The sequence below is a fragment of the Bidens hawaiensis genome, unplaced genomic scaffold (genome assembly GCF_021521415.1).
Source record: "Bidens hawaiensis isolate Kalapana, Puna unplaced genomic scaffold, B.hawaiensis_p1.1 tig00018576_1, whole genome shotgun sequence".
NCBI classification, from domain to species: Eukaryota; Viridiplantae; Streptophyta; class Magnoliopsida; order Asterales; family Asteraceae; genus Bidens; species Bidens hawaiensis.
Genome location: NW_027492814.1, coordinates 339,897 through 364,830, shown reverse-complemented (window position 1 = coordinate 364,830; position 24,934 = coordinate 339,897). Strand labels below are relative to the sequence as shown.

Sequence of the window (24,934 nt, the reverse complement as noted above, 5' to 3'; positions counted from 1 at the left end):
GATGTTCATTCTCTTGCACATCATGAGCTAAAACTCCATTTTCCATCAAAATCTATGAAGAAGCTTAATTCAATTTGATGATTATATTGAATATGTGATTTAGTTTTTGTGAAGTACATGATTATTTTGCAATTATCCTTTGATGAAATATGTTTTGTCATCATAATCCATTAATTCAAGGTCGGTGTCTTTAAAACAAATCTTTATGATCATTCATAATTCACTCACGTTCTTGGAAACTAGGAATGGTAAAAAGAAAATCTTGATATTTTATCCAAAACATAATTTCTTGTGTTGGACTTTGAAAAGATGAGATACAAGCTATGATCAATTTCTCTAGTTATGGTAATTCTAAAACAACATTGTTAAGTACGATTTATGATATGGGCTAAATTATATACAAATACTATAACTCTTTCCTACACTTCTAAGGTTGTTTTATTAGATAATTCGGCCAGTTAGTTTTATATTTAGATTTTATTGGCCTCATGAAACAACGAGCTAAAAGTATATGTCTTATATTAAAAATGAACTTAATTTAAATATATCAAGTTTTGATGTGAGAACTAAATTATTTCTACGTGTAAGTTAATCATTATGATTGAATGAGAATATGATTAAATAATGTGTATACTTCAATTATGTGACTTTATATGTGGTTTAAAAATATATTATTTATAATTAATAATTTAAATAAGTGGCTATGAGTTGATCAGGAAGTACGAGTGCTACAACAAAGTTGAGTGGGGCTGGACTCATAATGTGATGGGCCGATATCTTGTGGGTGTGGGCTAGCAGGTCAAGAGGAATTAAAGGAAAATGTATTTGGAAACAGGAGGGAATTTGCTGTTGCTGTTGTATAAAGCCTACAGAGGGCAGCCGCAAAAGAGGAAGAAAAAGCCGTTGGTTCGAGTAGAGAGCATCCGGATTCAACACATACTCATCCAAACATCATTATTATTTGGTTTGAATTTATTGTTTTCGTTATGAATTCATTAGTTGAACCTATTTATTTTCTTTTGTTCTTGAGTATGGTTGTTGGTTAAACCTTTAGACTGCCTAGGCTGTATGATGAACTTTTGTTGACGTTTGATCTTGGTTTGGATTTTGTTTTGTTATGGTTTATGATTAAGTAAGAGGTTTCTTGTTTTTCATTCGATGCACATGTGTGCTTAGGATTGTTTGGTGAATTTTATTGTTTCACAGTTTTCTTGATTATTGTTTCATATAATAAGATTCCGTTAGGTAATCTACTGTGTGTTTTTGACTAGTTTATGGTTGACTTGCAATAAAACCATAGAAACAATATTAATAAATCAAATAGACCTAAGTGTGCTGCTAATCTAAATAGCTGTGAGGTGATAGATTATATGATAAGTCTTGGTTGTTTAAGATTGCTAGATTTAGTTCTTTGTAAGGAGTCCGTCTAGGTTTGATTTTTCAGCCTTGTTTATCTAGTCGAGTGAATGCTTTAAACTACCTTTGATTTCCGCGCTGTAAGGTAGGATTCCGTATAGAGGTACTTGTGATAAAATAAATTAGCGACCGTAAGCGAATCTAATTATACTGGTGTTTCTAAGAACTTAATAGAAATCCATAGGTGTCTTCTTGGGAAAGGTCAGGGTCCTGTTCGGGTTTTCTTTAAGTGACTATTTTATGATACCGGTTCCATAACATAGCATTTTCAACTAATTGATAATTGATACATTAGGGAATCTAGCCTAGGTGGTTGTTTATCATTATCTGAGTTATATCCAAGTCCTAAGTTAAGTCGTCTTTAGTTTTATTAATTAGTTTAATATTAGTTTTTAGTAAAACCCCCCAATAATATAAATAAATAGTTGTGTATGTAATTAGCTAGTTTATGTAATTTAAAGAGTCCTGTGGGTTCGATATCCGGACTTACTTAGCTATACTAGAGTCGACCGGTTCACTTGCCGGTTAGTAGTTTTAGTTAAGTTAAAAGTCTAGAATTATTACTTAGTGTCTAGATTAACGTAATTTTAGTTAATAAATTTATAACTACTTTTAGCACATCAATTGATTAGGTTGCCATGCTAGTTAAAGAAATCATATGCTAAAGGAATGTGTAATTATAGTCTACTTAAATCAACCTATAGGAGGTTATGTGACTAAACTTTAATCACCAAAGTTGTTAGAATTGGTATTTGAGAAATCGAAGTCCATCCTAATCTTTATAATTCACTAAAACTACTTGCTGACTTAAATTGACATTCTCGTGGTAGACATGAAGTTATGCATTCTACTTTCTTTAATGCCATAGGGTAATTTACTTAGGAATGAGGGGTTATTCTTTCTTATATTCTTAAAAGAAGTTAATCACATATTCACTATATTAATCATCAAAGAAGAGTTGAGTGGATTCTTGATTTAGATGGTAACCTTTATTTATTGATTTTCTTGTCTAAAATTCCTCTACTTGTTCACTTATTTTACTTTATTATAATTTAAAAAGAATTAGTTTAAAAACGACCTTTAATGATTATTACTTCCTGTTAATTTAGAACAAAGATTTATTATTAGAAAACATTCGTGTCCATGGATCGACACTTGGTTCTTCCCAACGCTAGTCTACATATACGATAGGTACACTTGCCTATATGTGTGCGGTTTAGTCTTAGTAGAAATCATTTTTATAAATTTAAAACACGGTCTTGTGTGAAAACAAATCAAAGAAATCAACGCATTTTACACATATCACACACACCGCATCAAGTTTTTGGCGCAGTTGCCGGTGACACGGTAAAATTTTCTAAGAACGATCCAAGTTTTATTTTAACTGTTGTCTATAATTGTAAAATATTTAATTTTTTATCCTTATTTTTAATTTTTGGCTTAGTTTTTAGTTTAGTTATACATAATTAGATTTTGTTAATCTATTTTCCCCATGTCATGAATGTCCTCTACTCCTGCATCTGAGCTTGTTTCACCAGTTTCTGACCACAAACGACTTTTTCATCAGAGAATGCGCGATCGGGTGAGAGAAGTAGCTGGAACAATCAAGAACGAGTTAGTAGACGACATGACATTGGAAGATCTTCAAACGAAACACATGAAGGCAGCATCGAACAATGAACCAAACATGAGCCAATATGTCAGGTCAACTCTCGAAGGCTATGGCAATGTTGTGGCTCCACCCTAAATCACCGAAAAATTTTGAAATTAAATCTAGCACAATTCATATGGTGGAAAATTCAGTTTAATTTCATGGGCTTTCGATGAAGACCCTCTTATTCATATTTCTCAATTTCTACGAATCTGTGGAACCTTTAAAATCTAAAACTGTTCAGAAGATCAAGCCAAACTCAAAACTCTTTCTTTTCTCACTCAGAGGACAGACTTTAGACTGGCCAGAATCTCTTCCATCAGGAGCCATCACCAATTGGGACCAAATGGTAGAACAGTTCCTTTTTAAATACTTTCCGCCTGACAAGACCACAAAGTATCGAGCCAGCAACACCGGATTCAGAACCGATGATGATGAATCACTACATGCAGCTTGGGAAAGATACACGAGTCTTCTAAGAAAATGCCCACACCATGAATTAAACATGTGGCTACATATTCAAACTTTCTTTGACGCACAATCCAGCCAGGCAATTGACCAAATTGCAGTGGTGATCTGGTATCCAAATCTCCAAATGAAGCATTTGAAATACTAGAGAAGACAGCAAAGAAGAGTTTCGCTTATAACCCACCTCAATCTACTCCATCCCATAAAGGAATGCACCACGTCGATTCTAACACTCTCTTTACTACACAGCTTGAAGCACTTTCAAAGAAATTCGAACTACAAGCTGAGCTGGCAAAGACGAAAGTCAACTGTGACACATGTGAAGGATCACACAAAACCAATGAATGCAAGAAAGTCCTGTGACACATGTGGAGGATCAACTGTGACACTTTTTTTTACTTTTCTTTAAATGTTTTCCTATTTTTTTCTTTTTCTTTTTTCTATATTTATACATCTCTTCATTAGCGTTTTTTCTTTTGCTGATTATAACACATAGGCTATAAATGCTAACTACAACGCATACATCTAGATTTAAGAGGCTAACATAAAAGGTTTAAGGGCTTTTAATATTGGGTTTAACAAATGAAATACACGAAAGGCTTAACATGGGCAAATTAAGGGACTTTAATTAGGTTAAGGCAAACAAACGAATAGGCTAAACAAGGGTTATAAGCCAAATGCCTTTATTGTTTTGCATAATAACTGTTCTAGTCTAGTCAATTGTATAACATGCATAAGTTCTGCAACAATAGAATTGAACTGGTATCTTTCATCACACGAAAAAGTAATGTATATGAGAAAACAGAGAGGCTCAAGCACTCGCCTAATATGAATGGATAGGGCTACCTATGTGAAGTGCATGTTTCAGCTATCCAAATCCCCTTCACTTACCCAAGTATTTCCAAATACTATATTTTTAAAAGACAAACTTGTCTAACTTATAAATCATGGTGAAATTCAAAATTTAGAACTAAAACGTTGCATGATTCAATTAACTTACTAGTTATGAGTGACTAATGGTTGCAGACTGAGAATATTGTTTTGAAGGTGAAAGTTTCAAAATTTCAAAAGGACTAGAGTTCTCCATCCCCACACTTACATTCTGCATTGTCCCTAATGAGAAAATATAAAACAAAAAGAGAGAAATAAATTGTGAAACTTTCCTGATTCGTGCGGTCACAGTCATGTGGCTAGCAAATTGTTTATGATACGCTTAAAAGTTGCCATAACCGCTACCTAATCCTTATAGTCCATGCGAATCATTTCCCACAAATAATAAACGCATAGAGCATAATAAATATGAATAAAAAAATCATAAGATAGATACAAACTAGGAGTACAAGGTTTGTCAACTAACACATCATCGTGCTTAAACATACAAACCATAATAGCATAGCTCCTAAACTACAAATACATGCAAAACAAAAACAACCAAAATCAACATGTCCATAATCTTCAATACATATCAAAACGAAGTCAAACAAACAGACCCCTATCAATTGTCGTCGTCATCGACAAATCCAACCATCAAAACAAAACAAACCAAACTAACCTAATGATGTAACACAAAGTGTACATCTTTATTCATCATATTAACCTCATATTTAGAGCATATTCCCATTTAATTCGTTGTATATTTGAGTTGTTTGCGAATTTGCAAGCTCGGACATTTAGCCTGACAAGAATTGATGAAAAGATGGCGTTCCGTGGACCTTGCACCATAGATCAGAACCTAGACATTGCACCACTAGTGCCAAACCTTTGCAAGAACTTATCGGAGATGCACGACCGTTTGTGACCTTTGCACAGTCGTGCCACGTATCTCGGTAAATTGACTTGGATTTTAACCGAAAATGGAAACTTCAGAGCTAGTCAAACGAAAATGAAAAGCTTACTTGCCACTGTGTAGCACGATAGTGCACGACCATGCAGTTTGTCCCGAAAGCTTTTTAACAAGTCTTTTACCCTCATTTTCAAGTGTGGAGTCTTCGGGATTCTCTCTCAACGAATTGCAAAAATTTTGGAGGTCCTTTGGAAGCTTCTAACAGCATAAGACTCATCATGCCATCCATTAAATCGTTGCTCACTAGTGGTTTGCATTTCTATGTTTAAGAACATGTTTTGTATTACTATTTCAAGCATATTTGTAGTTGTATCAAGCCTTATGGGATAAATAATCTTGTTACATAGATTATGTTGAAGCTTTTACTAATGTGAAATACTATCTATGCATGATTTTGGTAATTTTGGTGTTTTTTCAAGATTAAGGTGAATGTATGAGTTGATATTGATGATTTGCATGCTTCTTAGATTTTAGTAGCCTTGCTAGTTCGATGAATGATTATTATGTTGAAAAACCATGTGTTGAGTGCTTATTTATGAACTTTTAATATGTATGCATGCTTAGTTTATATCTGTTAGGAATAACTAGTGAAAATTAAATTGATTATAAAAATATTAACTATGGAATCTCCCACTTGATTTTGGAAATTGAAAAGTGGTAATATGTTTCTTGAAAGTTTCTTGAAATAGTGTTGTTTATTACGAATTGAGGCCACAAATCTCTAGCTGATGTTTGCTACTTGAAAGATTCATATGCTGATATTTATCTCATGGATTTATCTGTTTTTGTGATTTTAAGTGGTTAGAGTGTATATTCATACTAGCTTTTCTTTGATTATGAGATTTGGTTGTTTTGACTAACTGGACAGATGGCCGCGCGACGCAGCGGGTTTTCGAACACAGATTTTGGTAATCACGTAACAGTTATGGGTGTTCATGGTTTGGTTGGAAACCTTGCAACCGTTCACATGAGTCATAGAATAGGTTTCATGGTTGGTTTTTTCTTTAACTTTCGTTTTCAATTATCAACGGTTTAGTTTCTATTTTGGATGACAAATAATCATTACTAACAGTTTGGCTCGCATGCTTAACTTAAAAATTGTCAAAACCGACCATGAACACCCATACGTAAAATGTTAATTTTTTTAAATTGCAAAAAAACTCCAACAGTATCAAACTCAAATTAAAGAGAATAAAATGCTCGTTTTTATGGTGTAACCTTTTAAAACAAATATTAACGTATGAAAAAACTATGTTGGTTTAAAAATCATGGGCGGAGTTGGTTTAAAATTAAAATAAATAGTAATAAATAGTTGAAGATGAGGGCAAAATTGTAAGTATTCTTTAATTTAACAAATATTGAGGGTGAAAAGTTATAATATCTTAAATGAATTGAAATTGCACGCTTTAAAGACTATATTACCCCTCTCTAATATGCTATATAGGTTGTACTATGTACTTAATGATTAGTAAATTACTTAATCAAAGCATCTTAATTTGCATTCCTATCATGTATTATATATAGTATAGATAATCTAGTCTATGTTCATTATCTTGAATGAATAGCTGTTTTGATGAATTTTTTTAGTATTAGGTTTTCTTGATTGGAGTCTAATATTTATTTTTAGATTAATGACGTTTTGCTATATCATGTTATTTGCATTATTTTAGTAAAGTGGATTCATGGTCTACGTAATTTCTTTGGATCGACCGTTTCTAGTGTTTTTAGTTGCTTAATTTCATTTTATGTTGGCTTAGTTAATTAAAAAATGGATATTCAAGACAATGGCATTGAACCAAGATTGGGATTAACCTCCATTTTAAGAAATATTACCTTTTGAAAGGTTGGTTGTTCATGTCAGATGTTGTGCTCACATCTTAAAATTTAACGTAGCGGATGGTCCAGTAAATTTTGAAACGAGGCCTTTAAAAATTAGAGAATGTGTCAATTCTTTGAGGAAGTCTTCATCGGTCTTTTAATAAAGTTTTGGTGAAATAGAAATTGCTCTCGGTATCCACACTCATTGATCTTTATACACCTATGTAAAACATGTGCAATTCAACAAACTGCATGCTTGACTAGACTAGTCACTAAGGATGATATTTTATACTTTCACTCAGTTCGATACAATATCAATCTCATCCCACAATAAATTAGCTTATTAAATGGGGTATTCAAGGCAATGCATTGAACCACCATTTTCAAGGATAATTTTCTAGGGAAAGGAAAATTACCTTTTGAAAGGTTAGTTTTTCATGTTGGATATAGTGTTCACATCTTAAAATTTATAGTATAGGATGGGCTTGTGAATTTGAAAATAAAGTTGGTTTTAAATAATCCTAACTATTCATCAATGACAATAATAGTCCAAACTAACGACATGGTTGACACAGTCCTATCTTTTAACATATTTGTTCTCAACAGACCGCGACTAACATAATCCTAATGTCGTCAGTTGCTGGTCGCTGGAAAAATGATTTTGTAAAACAAGTTGCATTTCAACAAATTGCATATGTAAAACTTAACGGCGCTAAGTCTTCACTGGTTTTTTTAAAAAAGTTTGTGAAACAGAAATAACTCTTGGTATCCACGCCCGTTGATTTTTACGCACATATGTAAAACAAGGTGCAATTCAACAAACTGCATGCTTGAATAAACTATTCAATAGGGGGATGAGCAATTTTATACTTTCATTTGTTTTCGATACAGTGCCGGTCTCATCCCCTATTCAATAAGTTAGCTTATTAAATGGGGTATTCAAGGCAATGCATTGAACCACCAATGGTATGAACCACCAATTTTTAAGAATAATTTTCTGGGGAAAGAAAAAAAAATATCTTTTGATAGGTTGATTTTTCATACTAGATGTTGTGTTCAGATCTTAAAATTTATAGTATATGATGGGCTTGTGAATTTGAAATGAAAGCTGGTTTTAAATAATCCTAACTATTCGCCAATGACAATAACAGTCACAACATATGGCATGGCTGACGACGGTCCCATCTTTTAACATATTTGTTCCCAACGATCCAGGACTAATGAAATCCTAAAATTTTTAGTTGCAGGTCGATGGAAAAACGTTTTTATAAAATTAGGTGCAATTCAACAAATTGCATATGTAAAACCTAACGACGCTAAATCTTTATTGGTCTTTTAAAAACATTCGGCGAAATAGAAATAACTCTTGGTATCCACGCCCGTTGACTTTTACGCACATATGTAAAACTAGGTCTAATTCAACAACCTGCATGCTTGAATAGACTATTCAATAGGCGGATGAGCAATTTTATACTTTCACTTGTTTTTGATACAGTGCCGATCTCATCCCCTATTCAATAAGTTAGCTTACTAAACGGGGTATTCAAGGCAATGCAATGAACCGCCAATGGTATGAACCACTATTTTCAAGAATAATTTTCTAGGGAAAGAAACAAAAAATTACCTTTTGATAGGTTGAATTTTCATGTTAGAAGTTGTGTTCACATCTTAAAATTTATAGTATAGGATGGGCTTGTGAATTTGAAATGAAAGTTGGTTTTAAATAATCCTAACTATTCACCATTGACAATAACAATCCCAACTAAAGACATGGCTGATGGCGGTCCGATCTTTTAACATATTTGTTCCCAACGATCTGCGACTAACGAAATCCTAACGCTGTTAGTTACATGTCGGTGGAAAAATGTTTTTATAAAATTAGGTGCAATTCAATAAATTGCATATGAACAAATTAACGACGCTAAGGTTCCGTTTGTTTTTGCTTAAAAGGTCTGCAAAGGGTTTACGTCTGCGGGCGCGCAAACATAGGCTTCTGAAACTGTTTGTTTTTTTAGAAGAAAAATATCTAAAAAATGCTTTTATGATCTTAAAAAATAAGCTATTATTCAACTTCTTCACACTTCTTCACATCCTATCAACACCCAGTGTCCAACACCACCACCACCACCCACCGTCCACCACCACCACCACCACCCACCGTCGGCCACAACCATCGTCCACTAACACCACCACCGGTAGCCACCACCACCACCACCACCCACCGTCGGCCACAACCACCACCCACCGTCCATCACCACCACCACCCACCGTTGGCCATAACCATCGTCCATTACCACCACCCACTGTCCACCACCCACCGTCGTCCACAACCACCGTCCACTACCACTACCCACTGTCTGCCATCACCACCGTCCACCACCACCGTCCATCATCACCACCACCCATCGTCGGCCACCACCCATCACAACCGTCCATCACCACCACCACCCGCCACCGTCGTCCACCACCACCACCACCCACCACCCACCACAAGTATCCATCACCACCACCACCATTCACCGCCTACCACAATCGTTTGCCACCAATCGTCCACCACCACCACCAATTATTTTACCAGTCTACATAGGTTAAATAAATTCCCTCTACTATGATATGTAACTAATTTCAGCTTATGCAGATATTATTCAGTTTATAAAACAAACAATAGATTGCAAACCTTCAAACCACATCTTTAGTTGCAGACATGCAATCAGATTGCAGACAGTTTTTGTCTTAAAAAACAAACAACACCTAAGTCTTCATTAGTCTTTTAAAAACGTTTGGCGAAATAGAAACAACTCTTGGTATCCACGCCCGTTGATTTTTACGCACATATGTAAAACTAGGTCTAATTCAACAAGCTGCGTGCTAGAATAGACTATTCAATAGGCAGATGAGCAATTTTATACTTTCACTTGTTTTCGACAGTGCCGATCTCATCCCCTATTCAATAAGTTAGCTTACTAAACGGGGTATTCAAGGCAATGCAATGAACCGCCAATGGTATGAACCACTATTTTCAAGAATAATTTTCTAGGGAAAGAAACAAAAAGTTACCTTTTGATAGGTTGAATTTTCATGTTAGATGTTGTGTTCACATCTTAAAATTTATAGTATAGGATGGGCTTGTGAATTTGAAATGAAAGTTGGTTTTAAATAATCCTAACTATTCACCATTGACAATAACAATCCCAACTAAAGACATGGCTGACGGCGGTCCGATCTTTTAACATATTTGTTCCCAACGATCTGCGACTAACGAAATCCTAACGCTGTTAGTTACATGTCGGTGGAAAAACGTTTTTATAAAATTAGGTGCAATTCAATAAATTGCATATGAACAACTTAACGACGCTAAGGTTCTGTTTGTTTTTGCTTAAAAGGTCTGCAAAGGGTTTACGTCTGCGGGCGCGCAGACATAGACTTCTAAAACTGTTTGTTTTTTTAGAAGAAAAATATCTAAAAAATGCTTTTATGATCTTAAAAAATAAGCTATTATTCAACTTCTTCACACTTCTTCACATCCTATCAACACCCAATGTCCAACACCACCACCACCACCCACCGTCCACCACCACCACCACCACCCACCGTCGGCCACAACCATCGTCCACTAACACCACCACCGGTAGCCACCACCACCACCACCACCCACCGTCGGCCACAACCACCACCCACCGTCCATCACCACCACCACCCACCGTTGGCCATAACCATCGTCCATTACCACCACCCACTGTCCACCACCCACCGTCGTCCACAACCACCGTCCACTACCACTACCCACTGTCTGCCATCACCACCGTCCACCACCACCGTCCATCATCACCACCACCCATCGTCGGCCACCACCCATCACAACCGTCCATCACCACCACCACCCGCCACCGTCGTCCACCACCACCACCACCCACCACCCACCACAAGTATCCATCACCACCACCACCATTCACCGCCTACCACAATCGTTTGCCACCAATCGTCCACCACCACCACCAATTATTTTACCAGTCTACATAGGTTAAATAAATTCCCTCTACTATGATATGTAACTAATTTCAGCTTATGCAGATATTATTCAGTTTATAAAACAAACAATAGATTGCAAACCTTCAAACCACATCTTTAGTTGCAGACATGCAATCAGATTGCAGACAGTTTTAGTCTTAAAAAACAAACAACACCTAAGTCTTCATTAGTCTTTTAAAAACGTTCGGCGAAATAGAAACAACTCTTGGTATCCACGCCCGTTGATTTTTACGCACATATGTAAAACTAGGTCTAATTCAACAAGCTGCGTGCTAGAATAGACTATTCAATAGGCAGATGAGCAATTTTATACTTTCACTTGTTTTCGACAGTGCCGATCTCATCCCCTATTCAATAAGTTAGCTTACTAAACAGGGTATTCATGGCAATGCAATGAACCGCCAATGGTATGAACCACTATTTTCAAGAATAATTTTCTAGGGAAAGAAACAAAAAATTACCTTTTGATAGGTTGAATTTTCATGTTAGATGTTGTGTTCACACCTTAAAATTTATAGTATAGGATGGGCTTGTGAATTTGAAATGAAAGTTGGTTTTAAATAATCCTAACTATTCACCATTGACAATAACAATCCCAACTAAAGACATGGCTGACGGCGGTCCGATCTTTTAACATATTTGTTCCCAACGATCTACGACTAACGAAGTCCTAACGCTGTTAGTTACATGTCGGTGGAAAAACGTTTTTATAAAATTAGGTGCAATTCAATAAATTGCATATGAACAACTTAACGACGCTAAGGTTCTGTTTGTTTTTGCTTAAAAGGTCTGCAAAGGGTTTACGTCTGCGGTGGCGCAGACATAAGCTTCTGAAAACTGTTTGTTTTTTTAGAAGAAAAATATCTAAAAAATGCTTTTATGATCTTAAAAAATAAGCTATTGTTCAACTTTTTCACACTTATTCACTTCCTATCAACACCCAATGTCCAACAACACCACCACCACCACCCACCGTCCACCACCACCACCACCACCACCACCCACCGTCGGCCACAACCATCGTCCACTAACACCACCCATCGTTCACCACCACCACCACCCACCGTCGGCCACAACCACCGTCCACTACCACCACCACCACCGTCCATTACCACCACCACCCACCGTCAGCCACAACCATCGTCCACTAGCACCACCCACTGTCCACCACCCACCGTCGCCCACAACCATCGTCCACTACCACTACCCACCACCCACTGTCTGCCATCACCACCGTCCATCATCACCCCCACCCATCACAACCATCCTTCACCACTACCCACCGCCGTCCACCACCACCACCCACCACCGTCCACTACCACCGCCACCGCCCACCACCCACCACAAGTATCCATCACCACCACCATCATTCACCGCCTACCACAATCGTTTGCCACCAATCGTCCACCACCCACTTCCCCAGTTCGTACACCACCACCAATTATTTTACAAGTCTACATAGGTTAAATAAACTCCATCTACCATGATATGTAACTAATTTCAGCTTACGTAGACATTATCCAGTTTATAAAATAAACAATATTATATTTTCAGATTTCAGACCTTCAAACCACATCTTCAACTGCAAACATGCAATCAGATGAAATCAGATTGCAGATAATTTTTGTCTTTAAAACCAAACAGCACCTAAGTCTTCATTTGTCTTTTAAAAACGTTCGGCGAAATAGAAACAACTCTTTGTATCCACGCCCGTTGATTTTTACGCACATATGTAAAACTAGGTCTAATTCAACAAGCTGCGTGCTAGAATAGACTATTCAATAGGCGGATGAGCAATTTTATACTCACTTGTTTTCGATACAGCGCTGATCTCATCCCCTATTCAATAAGTTAGCTTATTAAACTGGGTGTTCAAGGCAATGCAATATACCACCAATGGTATGAACCATCATTTTCAAGAATAATTTTCTAGGGAAAGAAAAAAAATTACCTTTTGATAGGTTGATTTTTCATGTTAGATATTGTGTTCATATCTTAAAATTTATAGTATAGGATGGGCTTGTGAATTTGAAATGAAAGTTGGTTTTAAATAATCCTAACTATTCGCCAAGGCCAATAACAGTCTCAACTAACGACATGGCTAATGACGGTCCAATCTTTTAACATATTTGTTCCCAACGATCTTCGACTAACGAAATCCTAACACTTTTAGTTGCATGTCGGTGGAAAAACGTTTTTATAAAATTAGGTGCAATTCAATAAATTGCATATGAACAAATTAACGACGCAAAGGTTCTGTTTGTTTTTACTTAAAAGGTCAGCAACTTCTTCACACTTCTTCACATCCTATCAACACCCAATATCCAACAACACCACCACCACCACCACCCACCGTCCACCACCACCACCCACAGTCGGCCACAACCACCGTCCACTACCACCACCCACCGTCTGTCGCCACCACCACCACCACCCACTGTCGGCCACAACCACCGTCCTCTACCACCACCACCCACCGTTGGCCACAACCATCATCCACTACCACCACCCACTATCCGCCACCACCACTGTCCACCACCCACCGTCGGTCACAACCATTGTCCACTACCACTACCCACCACCTACTGTCCGCCATCACCACCGTCCATCATCACCCCCACCCACCGTCTGCCCCCACCCATCACAACTGCCCATCTCCACCACCCACCGTCTGCCACCACCACCGTCCACCACCACCGCCACCGCCCACCACCCACTACAAGTATCCATCACCACCACCCACCATCGTCCACCACCAATCGTCCACCACCCACTTCCCCCGTTCGTACACCACCACCAATTATTTTACCAGTCTACATAGGTTAAATAAATTCCATCTACTATGATATGTAACTAATTTCAGCTTACGCAGACATTATCCAGTTTATAAAACAAACAATATTATATTTTCAGATTGCAGACCTTCAAACCATATCTTCAGCTGCAGACATGCAATCAGATGAAATCAGATTGCAGATAGTTTTTGTCTTAAAAAACAAACAACACCTAAGTCTTCATTGGTCTTTTAAAAACGTTCGGCGAAATAGAAACAACTCTTGGTATCCACGCCCGTTGATTTTTACGCACATATGTAAAACTAGGTCTAATTCAACAAGCTGCGTGCTAGAATAGACTATTCAATAGGCAGATGAGCAATTTTATACTTTCACTTGTTTTCGATACAGTGCCGATCTCATCCCCTATTCAATAAGTTAGCTTATTAAACAGGGTATTCAAGGCAATGCAATGAACCGCCAATGGTATGAACCACTATTTTCAAGAATAATTGTCTAGGGAAAGAAAAAAAAATACCTTTTGATACGTTGAATTTTCATGTTAGGTGTTGTGTTCACATCTTAAAATTTATAGCATAGGATGGGCTTGTGAATTTGAAATGAAAGTTGGTTTTAAATAATCCTAACTATTCACCATTGACAATAACAGTCCCAACTAATGACATGGCTAACGGCGGTCCTATCTTTTAACATATTTGTCCCAACGATCTGCAACTAACGAACTCCTAACACTGTTAGTTGCATGTTGAAGGAAAAATGTTTTTATAAAATTAGGCGCAATTCAACAAATTGCATATGAAAAACTTAACGCCGCTAAGTCTTCATTGGTCTTTTAAAAACATTCGGCGAAATAGAAACAACTCTTGGTATCCACGCCTGTTGATTTTTACGCACATATGTAAAACTAGGTCTAATTCAACAAGCTGCATGCTTGAATAGACTATTCAATTGGGGGATGAGCAATTTCATACTTTCACTTGTTTTTGATACAGTGCCGATCTCATCCCCTATTTAATAAGTTGCTTATTAAATGGGGTATTCAAGGCAATGCATTGAACCACCAATGGTATGAACCACCATTTTCAAGAATAATTTTCTCGGGAAAGAAAAAAATTTACCTTTTGATAGGTTGAATTTTCATGTTAGATGTTGTGTTCACATCTTAAAATATATAGTACAGGATGGGCTTGTGAATTTGAAATGAACGTTGGTTTTAAATAATCCTAACTATTCACCATTGACAATAACAGTCCCAACTAACGACATGGCTGACGACGGTCCCATCTTTTAACATATTTGTTCCCAACGGACCGCGACTAACATAACCCTAACGTCGTCAGTTGTAGGTCGCTAGAAAAATGTTTTTTTTTGTAAAACAAGGTGCAATTCAACAAATTGCATATATAAAACTTAACGGGGCTAAGTCTTCACTGGTTTTTTAAAAAAGTTCGTTGAAATAGAAATAACTCTTGGTATCCATGCTCATTAATCTTTACGCACATATGTAAAACTAGGTGTAATTCAACAAACTGCATGCTTGAATAGACTATTCAATAGGGATGAGCAAATTTATACTTTCACTCGTTTTCGATGAAGTACTTATCTCATCCCACTTTTCAATACAAATGAATTTCTCACATTTGAAGTTCTTCTTAGATTCTACAAATTTTTTTTGGTAAGTCATATCCAACATCAAATTTGATTTTTTGTTGAAACTTCAAAAGTGAAAAAGGAGGAGATAAGTGATGTTATACATCATACCATACTTTTCTTGAAGTACATGAGTGATGTATGAAAAACTTGAGAAGTATTGATGACATTAGAACGCTTATGTCAATTGCGTTCATTTCAAATCTACGTTTAAGGGGTGACAGTTTATTAGACTTTTGAGGGGTTGTATCCGACAAATAAACAATGATGCAGACGTGACTAACAAGCAAAGGTCCCTTTTTAAGTAATAAAACACATTTATGGGGTGGCTAGGGCACCTATCAGGTTGCTCAACGAGCAAGACATTCCCGAGTAATTAAGCTGAGCTAGTAACATAAATGGTTTTTCCCTTACGTCAAATCCAAAACGATGAGAATACAAAATAAATGAAACTTAGAATCGAATTATATAGGTTTAGAGAACACATAATTATGAGTTGATATAGGGGAATCAAAAATGTAGCAAGTTTCTCGTTTTAAACAAGATGACTTGAGAAATAACTTGCATTTTAACCGCAGTCGTTGCTTCTTAATCAACCTTTGGTGCCCATGAAAAGTAAATTGAATGACTATCATAGCACTCTTTCAAAAGATATGAACTCCTTAATTATGAAATGATGGGATAAAGGCTGCATAAAAACAATCATAAAAACATTGAAAGTAAGCTTATATCACATTTTTAATCAATATCTACTTTTTAAACTTCTTTTAATAACATTTGTATTTTCTTCGTACATAGAAAATCTTAACAAAAAAATTGATAATTAATATAACAAATTAGTGTTCAAACAACCAATTAACAATACTTTATAGTTTATAAAGCTTACAAGTAAAAAAACAACATAAAGTAAAGCTTGAACTTTTAATTTAAAACTTAAAATTGAAGTTACAATATCACCCCCTATAAATTTAACCATTACACCCTATATTTGTTTTCTTTTTTTAACAAACAAATTTAAAACTTAAAATTGAAGTTGCAATGTCACCCTTTATAACTTTAACCTTCACACCCTATATTTGCTTTTGTTCTTTTTTCTTTTTTTAACAAACCATGTCATGACATGTGGCCGAATAACACACACATATTTGTTTTCTCTTAAAGATATATTGTTTTACTAGGTAAGAATCCGTGTGATATATGGGTGGTTAAAAAAAATAACAAAAAGAATGATTAAGTTTACATTCAAATTCTGTCATCAATATCATAAACAAATTTGAAATTCAGAAAGTTAAATCATGGATCTAATCAAAATTGAAAACAATGAATTGAATCATAATTTTAAACTTACATCGAATTGTATAGAAAACTCGTCGTTCTCTAACCCTAGATATTCCAAAGGTCTAATTTCCTATAAGCAACAGTGATTGCAACAATTAACCAATTTCATATTAACTTTTAATCCAGACTCATCAAATTAGAAAGTTACATTATCAATTGAAGGTTCTACTCATCGAATTTGAAGACGAATTTGTGGCAATCGAAAATAATTGTTACAAAGACGGAACCAACGATGATTGTTGATTTTTCGATGGAGAGAACAGAAGATTAAAGAAGGCGGAGATAGTGTTTTTGTGAAAATTAAGGTTTGGCCTGAAATTTGTGTAAAGTATATGTGGAATCGATCGAACTGATGAGGGTGATTATTTTAATTTAATCTTGATTTATTATATTAAAGAGAAATTTTATAATTTGAACGTAATTTAACTTAATTTTTAATTATTTTATTAGTAAAAATTATAAGAATACATGTTATTTATGGAAAGAATTATTTAATTTAATTTTGAATTAACTTATCAGAAAGAAATTATGAGAATACATGTTATTTATAAAAAGAATTATTTAATTTAATTTTAAATTATTTTATTAATAAAAAATTATACGAATGAATGCTCTTTATGGAAAGAAATGTTTTAATATGTATATATATAGATAAAACTTTGATGTAAGTTTTAATCAAAACAAAGTTTTAACTCATAATGTATAAATCATCAAGCTTAAGTGCACAAGTGAATAAAGCTTTTTTGGTTATCTTTCTTCCCTTTTTGGTTTCTTTATTTTACTTTTATTTTAAAATTTACTAAATAGATAAATTTATAAACCATTTTAATTTGAAAATTTGGATTTTATTAATCCTACCCTATTGAGGTTAACCAGTAATAATTAGGGATAATTAGGGATGGCAATTCCTGACACTCGAAACCCGACAAAAATATATAGGCTTTGGGTTGGGCGACATGACCCGTTTTCTTAAACAACTTGACCCGTTTAAAAACAGGTCAACCCGAACACAACCCGTTAAAAAGTGGGTTGACCCGTTTAAGAATTTTAGAGAAAGTAATATTTGATTTTAGAAATAAGAAATGTCAAATTCTAAAGTTAAATACTTTTTTTAAAATTTTTTTCACATATCCATTATTGGATTTTAAGAGTCCCAACTAAATGCTATTACAAGTGAGTTTTCCGTCATTGATGTTCCATATTTAAAAAAAAATTTGCCCTTAGTGGTCTTGCATTAAAAAAAACTTAACGGCTAGTTTTTCCTGAATTTCAAATTGATTTTTAGAGCTTTTAATCGAAAAGAGGATACATGTCGATTGATGTAAAACTTAGCTCGAAACGTAGGTCTAAACGACATGAATTTTGTTAATAAGAAGTTCAAAAACCCAAATTGAAATATCAAAGCCGTTTGGAGCATCGTTTCGAGCTAAATTTTACATCAGTCGACTAGTATCCTCCTTCCGATCAAAATGCATAAAAAATTGGTTTGAAATTCGGAAAACACTTAACGCCGTTAAGCTTTTTATAACGGAGGAACACTGAGGGTAAAGTTTTTTAAATTTGAGACCATCAACGGCGATAAACTCGGTTAGAATTATTATCGGCAAATAACAGTTAGTTGGGATTATTAAAATCCAATAGACCTTAAAAGTAAAACAAATTTTTTTGAAACTATTTTTATCTACTATTCACTTCTAACATTTTTATTTTATGAGTTATAAATATCTATTTTCTGATTATTTCCATTCATTTGCTCTTATTTTGTGCTAAATATGTAAATCCAAGTTTGTTATTTACTAATGAGAGATATACACAAGAACAATTAAATCTATAAAAAATTACACATGTTTCATATGAATAAGAATAATTAATTGTTTAAATTGTTAATAAGTCATTAGTTATTACTCATATTCGTAAATGAACATAAAATGATTTAACCTGAAGCACGATCCGAGCACAATACGAATATAAATGGGTCGTCATGACACGAATACATACCTCAACACACCAACCCGAAATCCATCAATCCTACCTCTGAAAATTGCTGCCTCCAGGCCCACAATTCGTTTTCATTGGCCCGGCTAAAAAAAATTAGCCCCTTTAAGTTTTTATCCAAACTTCAAGATATTTTAGGGCTTTTGATCAGAAAAAAGATACGAGTCGATTAATGTAACACTTATCTCGAAACAATGCTTCAAACGACGAAACGGTACTTCAATTCCGATGTTTAAATTTCAATTTAACAAAAATTAAGCCGTTCGAAGCACCGCTTCGAGACAAGTTTCACATCAACTGAGTCGTATAATTTTTCTGATCAAAAGTTCTAAAACATTAGTTTGAAGTTCAAAAAAAAAGTTTCTTTTAGCGAGAATCAATGAAAACAAATACCTGTGAAAGGTGAGACAGATGGTAGTAATTTTCTGAGGTGAGATTGTTATCGGCTAACCACAAAATAGTGAGATTAATAAAATCCATTTTTCCTTTTAATTTCTATACTAAATAAAGAGTTTTTAATTTTTATCATTACGTTTTATTTTGTATTATCCGCACTCATATAAATGTTAAAAATTCCGGTGGTTTAATACTGATGTAAAAATAGTCGAGACAGCCCCACCATATCTATGTTACAAACACGTCGTGAAGAGCGGGCAATTACCACTATTACCACTGGTTAAAATGTAAATATGAATAAGCCTACATCATATGTTACTCCATTTCATCATTGGATGAACTAGGGGTGATCCGGCCTCACCTTCACATAAATCGATTAATCGACCCAAAGCCAAAATAACTAAAAAACTAAACCAATATAACCTACTCAAACTAATAACCAACTGTTCGATCTAAGTTTTTAACCAAAAATTACGCTTTGGTTTCGACTATGCTTTGCTCCAAAACATTTTTAATAAACCAAATAAGAATTGCCAATTTTGATTCGCAAACTTAACCTAAAGTGACCCATTACGCAACCTCAGATGAACAAATAAGAATCAATATTTAAGATGATGAAGCTAAATAGCTCATCCTATGAGGAAACAGGTATTATTCGAGTATGTAGATTATACTCTGCCCATGAATAAGTTGAATAACATTATACACTCTTGAAATAGGCTATGGACCACCTTACACTAGGTTATGGAAATCGTGATGAGTAAGGTGGGTCTCGAGTTACAAGTTGAACTGATAAATCAGGCATGGTCTCTATTTTTGTTCTTGTGAAACACATTAAAAGCCTAACCCAGACACTTAAAATCATGTAACCTGAATGTAATTCATGTAACCTATTACACTAAACAAGTCAAATGCATTAGTGTGTTGTCCTTATAAAAATTATTATTGACTGGAATCTTAAATACTAGAACAAAGATAAACTTATAACTTTTGATGCCATGATCATGTCGAGTGGTGTCAGAAATTGTCACCCCTACGTTAAACCATCATGTGCGTATCTCTTTTCCCACTCATTGTTGTTATACAACCTTTTTCATGCCCATGCCACTTTCTCACTCAATACACACATACTAGGTATATGAGACATACCAAACCTTTGTGGGAATTCCTCTTTAGATGAAAAGAAAAAATAATGTTGCAATCTCACCATCATCTTCGACAATAACATCATTCACAAACTAGACTTAGCATGATTCTCTTGTTTTGTTTCTAAAGAAATATTATATACCTATCGCTTTTAAAATTCAATATTGCAAAAGTTTCTAGTGCACAAGGGCAACAAGAGAATCAAACACTTGAGATAGTACAATCCTCCTAGACACAAAGTAGAAAGGTTGATGCATATACACCTCAAAGACAACACAACACTTAGACGATTCTTCATAATGATGTTGAAGGTCAATCATAAACAACCTTGAACGCCAACAAGTCCTACATAAGCATCTTTCACCAAATAGCTTTGTGTCTCACCTTTCACACTATTTATTTAACTTAAGGTTAAGGTTTGATATATTCATTCTTACGTCTAACAATGTTGTATTCCCTTAGTCAACAACACATACATTTCCCAAGCAACCTACTATAAGTAGCTCCACACCTAGCAAAGATCATTAAAAACATGCCATAGTTCCACAAACGCTAACAAATCTTACACAATCACAACTTTTAATGATCGTCTATTTTAGCACTTATTTTGGACCAAGACTTTTCGTCATTTGACTCATCATTAGTTTTAAAAAGCATGAGGTGCACCAATACGATATCATCCAGAACTAGGTGAGAGGTGAAGACGCACACGTCACGTATGCAAGGCACAATGTATGTATATAATATTCTTAAGAGTAGACAGCATGGAAGAGGTAAGCAACGAGTACACAAACCCATGGTCTTTGAGAGGCGGCAATTGGGAGCCAAAGCGGATTCCTCTCACTGAAATGGATTTGTGAAGGGCGAGAAAGAAAAACGAGAAGAAGAGGGCTCAGAAGCGAGAGAACACCACCACGTTGTTTCCGTATCAGAGGCGCGATGAATAAGTGTACCTCGGGGGCAGCGAGAAGAATAGCGTGAACCCTTATAATTATGGTAGGTTTCTATCACCATGTACCAAAAATTCGGATGTAAAACCTCTATATACAATATAAGACATAAATAACCTCTATGTGCAAGCTATCACATCGCATCACCAAAAGGCCTCTTGAGTGCGTCTTGCGCCTAAACACACTTTTTGAAACTAGGGACTAGTCTAGCCAAGAGGGTCATTCACTCACTTAGCATAATTCAAAAGCTCACACCCTAGTCTCACATTATGAGGCATAGCTAGCCTATCAAACACCATGCATTACCAATTTTACCTATGAACTTAAAAACAAAACTATTACCATTAGGCATGCAACCAAAACTATGAAGCCGAATTTCTAGACCTTAGGAAAATTCTATATGACTTCCCAAATATAATTTTACTAGATATAATTTTAGTCATAGAAAAATATAAAAGCAAGAGAAGGAAGAAAAACATTACTCGTCACAAGAGTCGAACTCACAATCCCGACGCCATATCATCTCCGTCCAGTCAAGTAACCGACTTTTGACTTTCTAGAAGTGGGCCCCACACCATCAACCCGAGCTTTCTTTCGTGACCCTTTGTAAGCTTTATTTTCTTCTTCATCATCATCCGTGTCCACATTAGTACACCCCAACCTTGTTTTGATGCTTATACGTCTAAGCACGTATACGTTAAAGTAATAGTTGACTATACTATTATACGACTTTGACCGAAAACATTCCAATGCAAGTTTTACAAAATTATCACCTCCCGAAACAGGGTTTGTTTTTACAATCCGATCAAACTTTTGCTGCTCGGATTGTCTCCATAACTTTGCAACTTCTTCTCCCATCTCGTTAAACTTCCATATTTGGAAAGCGGGCCCAAGGTCTTTTTGAAGACGGGCTGTTTTTTCGGTGACGTGGCGCTTGACACATAGGATGGACCCGGGGGTGTGGCAGTAGCAACGGTGAGGTCTCCCTCGCCCAATAATATCTCTTTCGGTTTCTCGGGTTGTTGACTCTTTGTTTGACCAAATTACCATGCCTAACCATTTTGAAGAGTCAAGAGTTTTGTGCGGGTATTTTCGCTGAGGTGGGCCTGTCCACTCTGGCACTTCGGCCTGAAACCGGGGGCCAATTGGGATTGCATATTTTGCATTGTCATCTAACATGTCATTAAACCAATTTGTTTTCTTGACCTGTTTTGGTTTCTTCATGGTCCAAAAGTTTGGATGATATTGGAACGGTATAATGATTATATTGCCCAAGTGATTGTGTATGAAAAGTTGAGAAGTGCTTCTCGACTTCCTAGCAAATTTGCCTATTTAGAAAGTGAGAAACATGAGAATAAATATGAATTATTTAAGAATTCAGAAGGTAATAAAACATAAAGACAGAACAGAGATTTTTGCGCATTCTATTTTAAAAACATTTACAAAATTAATATGATCAAAATCTGTCAAAGGCTGAAAAACTTGTAGATGAAGAAGTTTTATCAACCAACGTTCAGTTTTGGTGAAATGTTGATGTCAAAGATAAACACTTGCATAAAAGATATCATGAAACATGTCATTCACAGTTAACATTTTCTAATATCAGAGCCTTAGGCCCAACAAGACATATATCAGGCATAAAGATTGTATGAGAAAGCATAATATTACAGTTATCACAAGATTATATCAGGCATGTATGCAAAGGCAGAAGCTTATTATATACCTTGATAGCAGAAATCCAAAAAGCACGCAAACTATACAGATTCTGCACATGTAAACTACAAACTGCTGCAAAAAGTGGCCCAAACAAACTATCTAATCACAAAACATCAACACAGAACCTCTTAAACCCAAGACTGGTTGCACTAAAAATGTAGACAGTGATTAAGTGGTTTTTATAACCTAAATTTCATTGAGAATATACCAATGAGGGTCCAACTATGTGGAGTCATAATACGCAATTGGAATTGTCATGTGACAACGAGCATAACGAAAAAGTTGATATAAAATTTTCCGTAATGTTTGAGCTGAATAAGAATTTGAAAATCTTTTGCTTCCCCCTTTCACATTATAAGCTGAGAATTTTTTTCAAATTATTTATAAGCTGATAATTCCCAACAGCAAAAACCTATAAACTAGAAACAAAATATATCATATTGTTAATTACATTTGGACAACAATATATTAGAAACCACTATTTGATCTAAATTATAACACACACACAGTAGCAGTCAAAGGTGTGCCCTCACAAGGCAAGGGGCCGAAAAACCGCCATGGGCGCATCAAGGCGCAAAAAACCTGTCAGAACCAGCCTAAACTAGTCCAAAAACAGTCTAAATAAGCCAAACACCAGTTTAAAACAGTTTACACCAGCAAAAACCAAATCTAAAACAGCTAAAAATGGCATGTTTATGTTGTGCGCCTTGCTTATCCCTGGCACGCACTTCTAGGCGACAAAAACCAATTTTAAGTGGAAAACTGTAAGAATCGCATAAACACCTGTACGCGTCTACAACAATAGGTTTGCACAGTTCTCGCGATTCTCTACTTAAAAAATCATTCTAAACTATTCCCCTTTTTTAAGCACAAAAAGAACAAGCATATTATTATTATTATGTGTGAGAACATATATTTTCACATTTCTAAACAAAGGTCAACAATTTAGGCATATAAAGTCACAACCATCTTAACATTTGCAAGTACAAAAATGCATCAGATTCACAATTTTAAATTGAAACATAATAAGATAACAGATCTAAATCACCTTAATGACGAGCAAAATCGTCGCTTAAAAGCAAACTCGCCGCTAAATCTCAACTCTTCTCAGCTGCAAATCGATTGTACAGATTGCAATTACACTTCCGTTGTCAATAATATTATTCGCAGCAGATCGAAAGTGGGTAATATGTATTGGTGCAGATTTAGTTTCCGAATACTTTTTATATGATTTTAGTCACGGATTCCGATGATTGAAGAAATCGGATGAACACATATCGATAAAGAAGACGGTGGTAGCGACGGTGGGAAAATTTAGGGACCAAGTAAGGCTCTTTTTGGTTATTCAAAAGGGGGTTGCGGCGCAGCTTGTTGCCCGTTTGCCTGCCACTTTATTGTAATCGTTTTATAGTAAATTATATAAAACTTTGATTTGATAATAAAAAAAAATAACATTTTTATTTTTTCAAGGGTTGAAATGAAAATTTGGGGATGGATGGTGGAATACAAAAGGTTAGGGTTACAAAATATTTTGTTTGTGAGATTTGTGAGAAAGATGTATAATATGTGAGAGAATGTTTATAAAAATACTTGTTTTGATGTTTGGATGGATGCTTATTAACTTTTTAAAATACTGGTTTGGGGTAAATTATAGAACTAATGGTGCAAAACTGAGTAAGCGTCGTTGATGGTAGGAAGTTTTGGTTTCTCAATGGAAACCAAA

General features: G+C 35.4%; 1 protein-coding gene across 1 annotated transcript; it reads right to left on the bottom strand.

Moving 5' to 3' along the window:
• Window positions 1-22,014: 22,014 nt before the first annotated feature.
• Window positions 22,015-22,719, bottom strand: LOC143556464 (AT-rich interactive domain-containing protein 1-like). Its single transcript, XM_077045773.1, has one exon. The coding sequence runs from the start codon at window positions 22,717-22,719 to the stop codon at window positions 22,015-22,017; it is 705 nt and encodes a 234-aa protein (XP_076901888.1).
• Between the last annotated feature and the right edge of the window lie 2,215 nt (window positions 22,720-24,934).

Excerpts from the sequence above, each read along its gene's own strand:
- LOC143556464 (XM_077045773.1), bottom strand. The coding sequence starts at position 22,719 with ATGAAGAAACCAAAACAGGTCAAGAAAACAAATTGGTTTAATGACATG.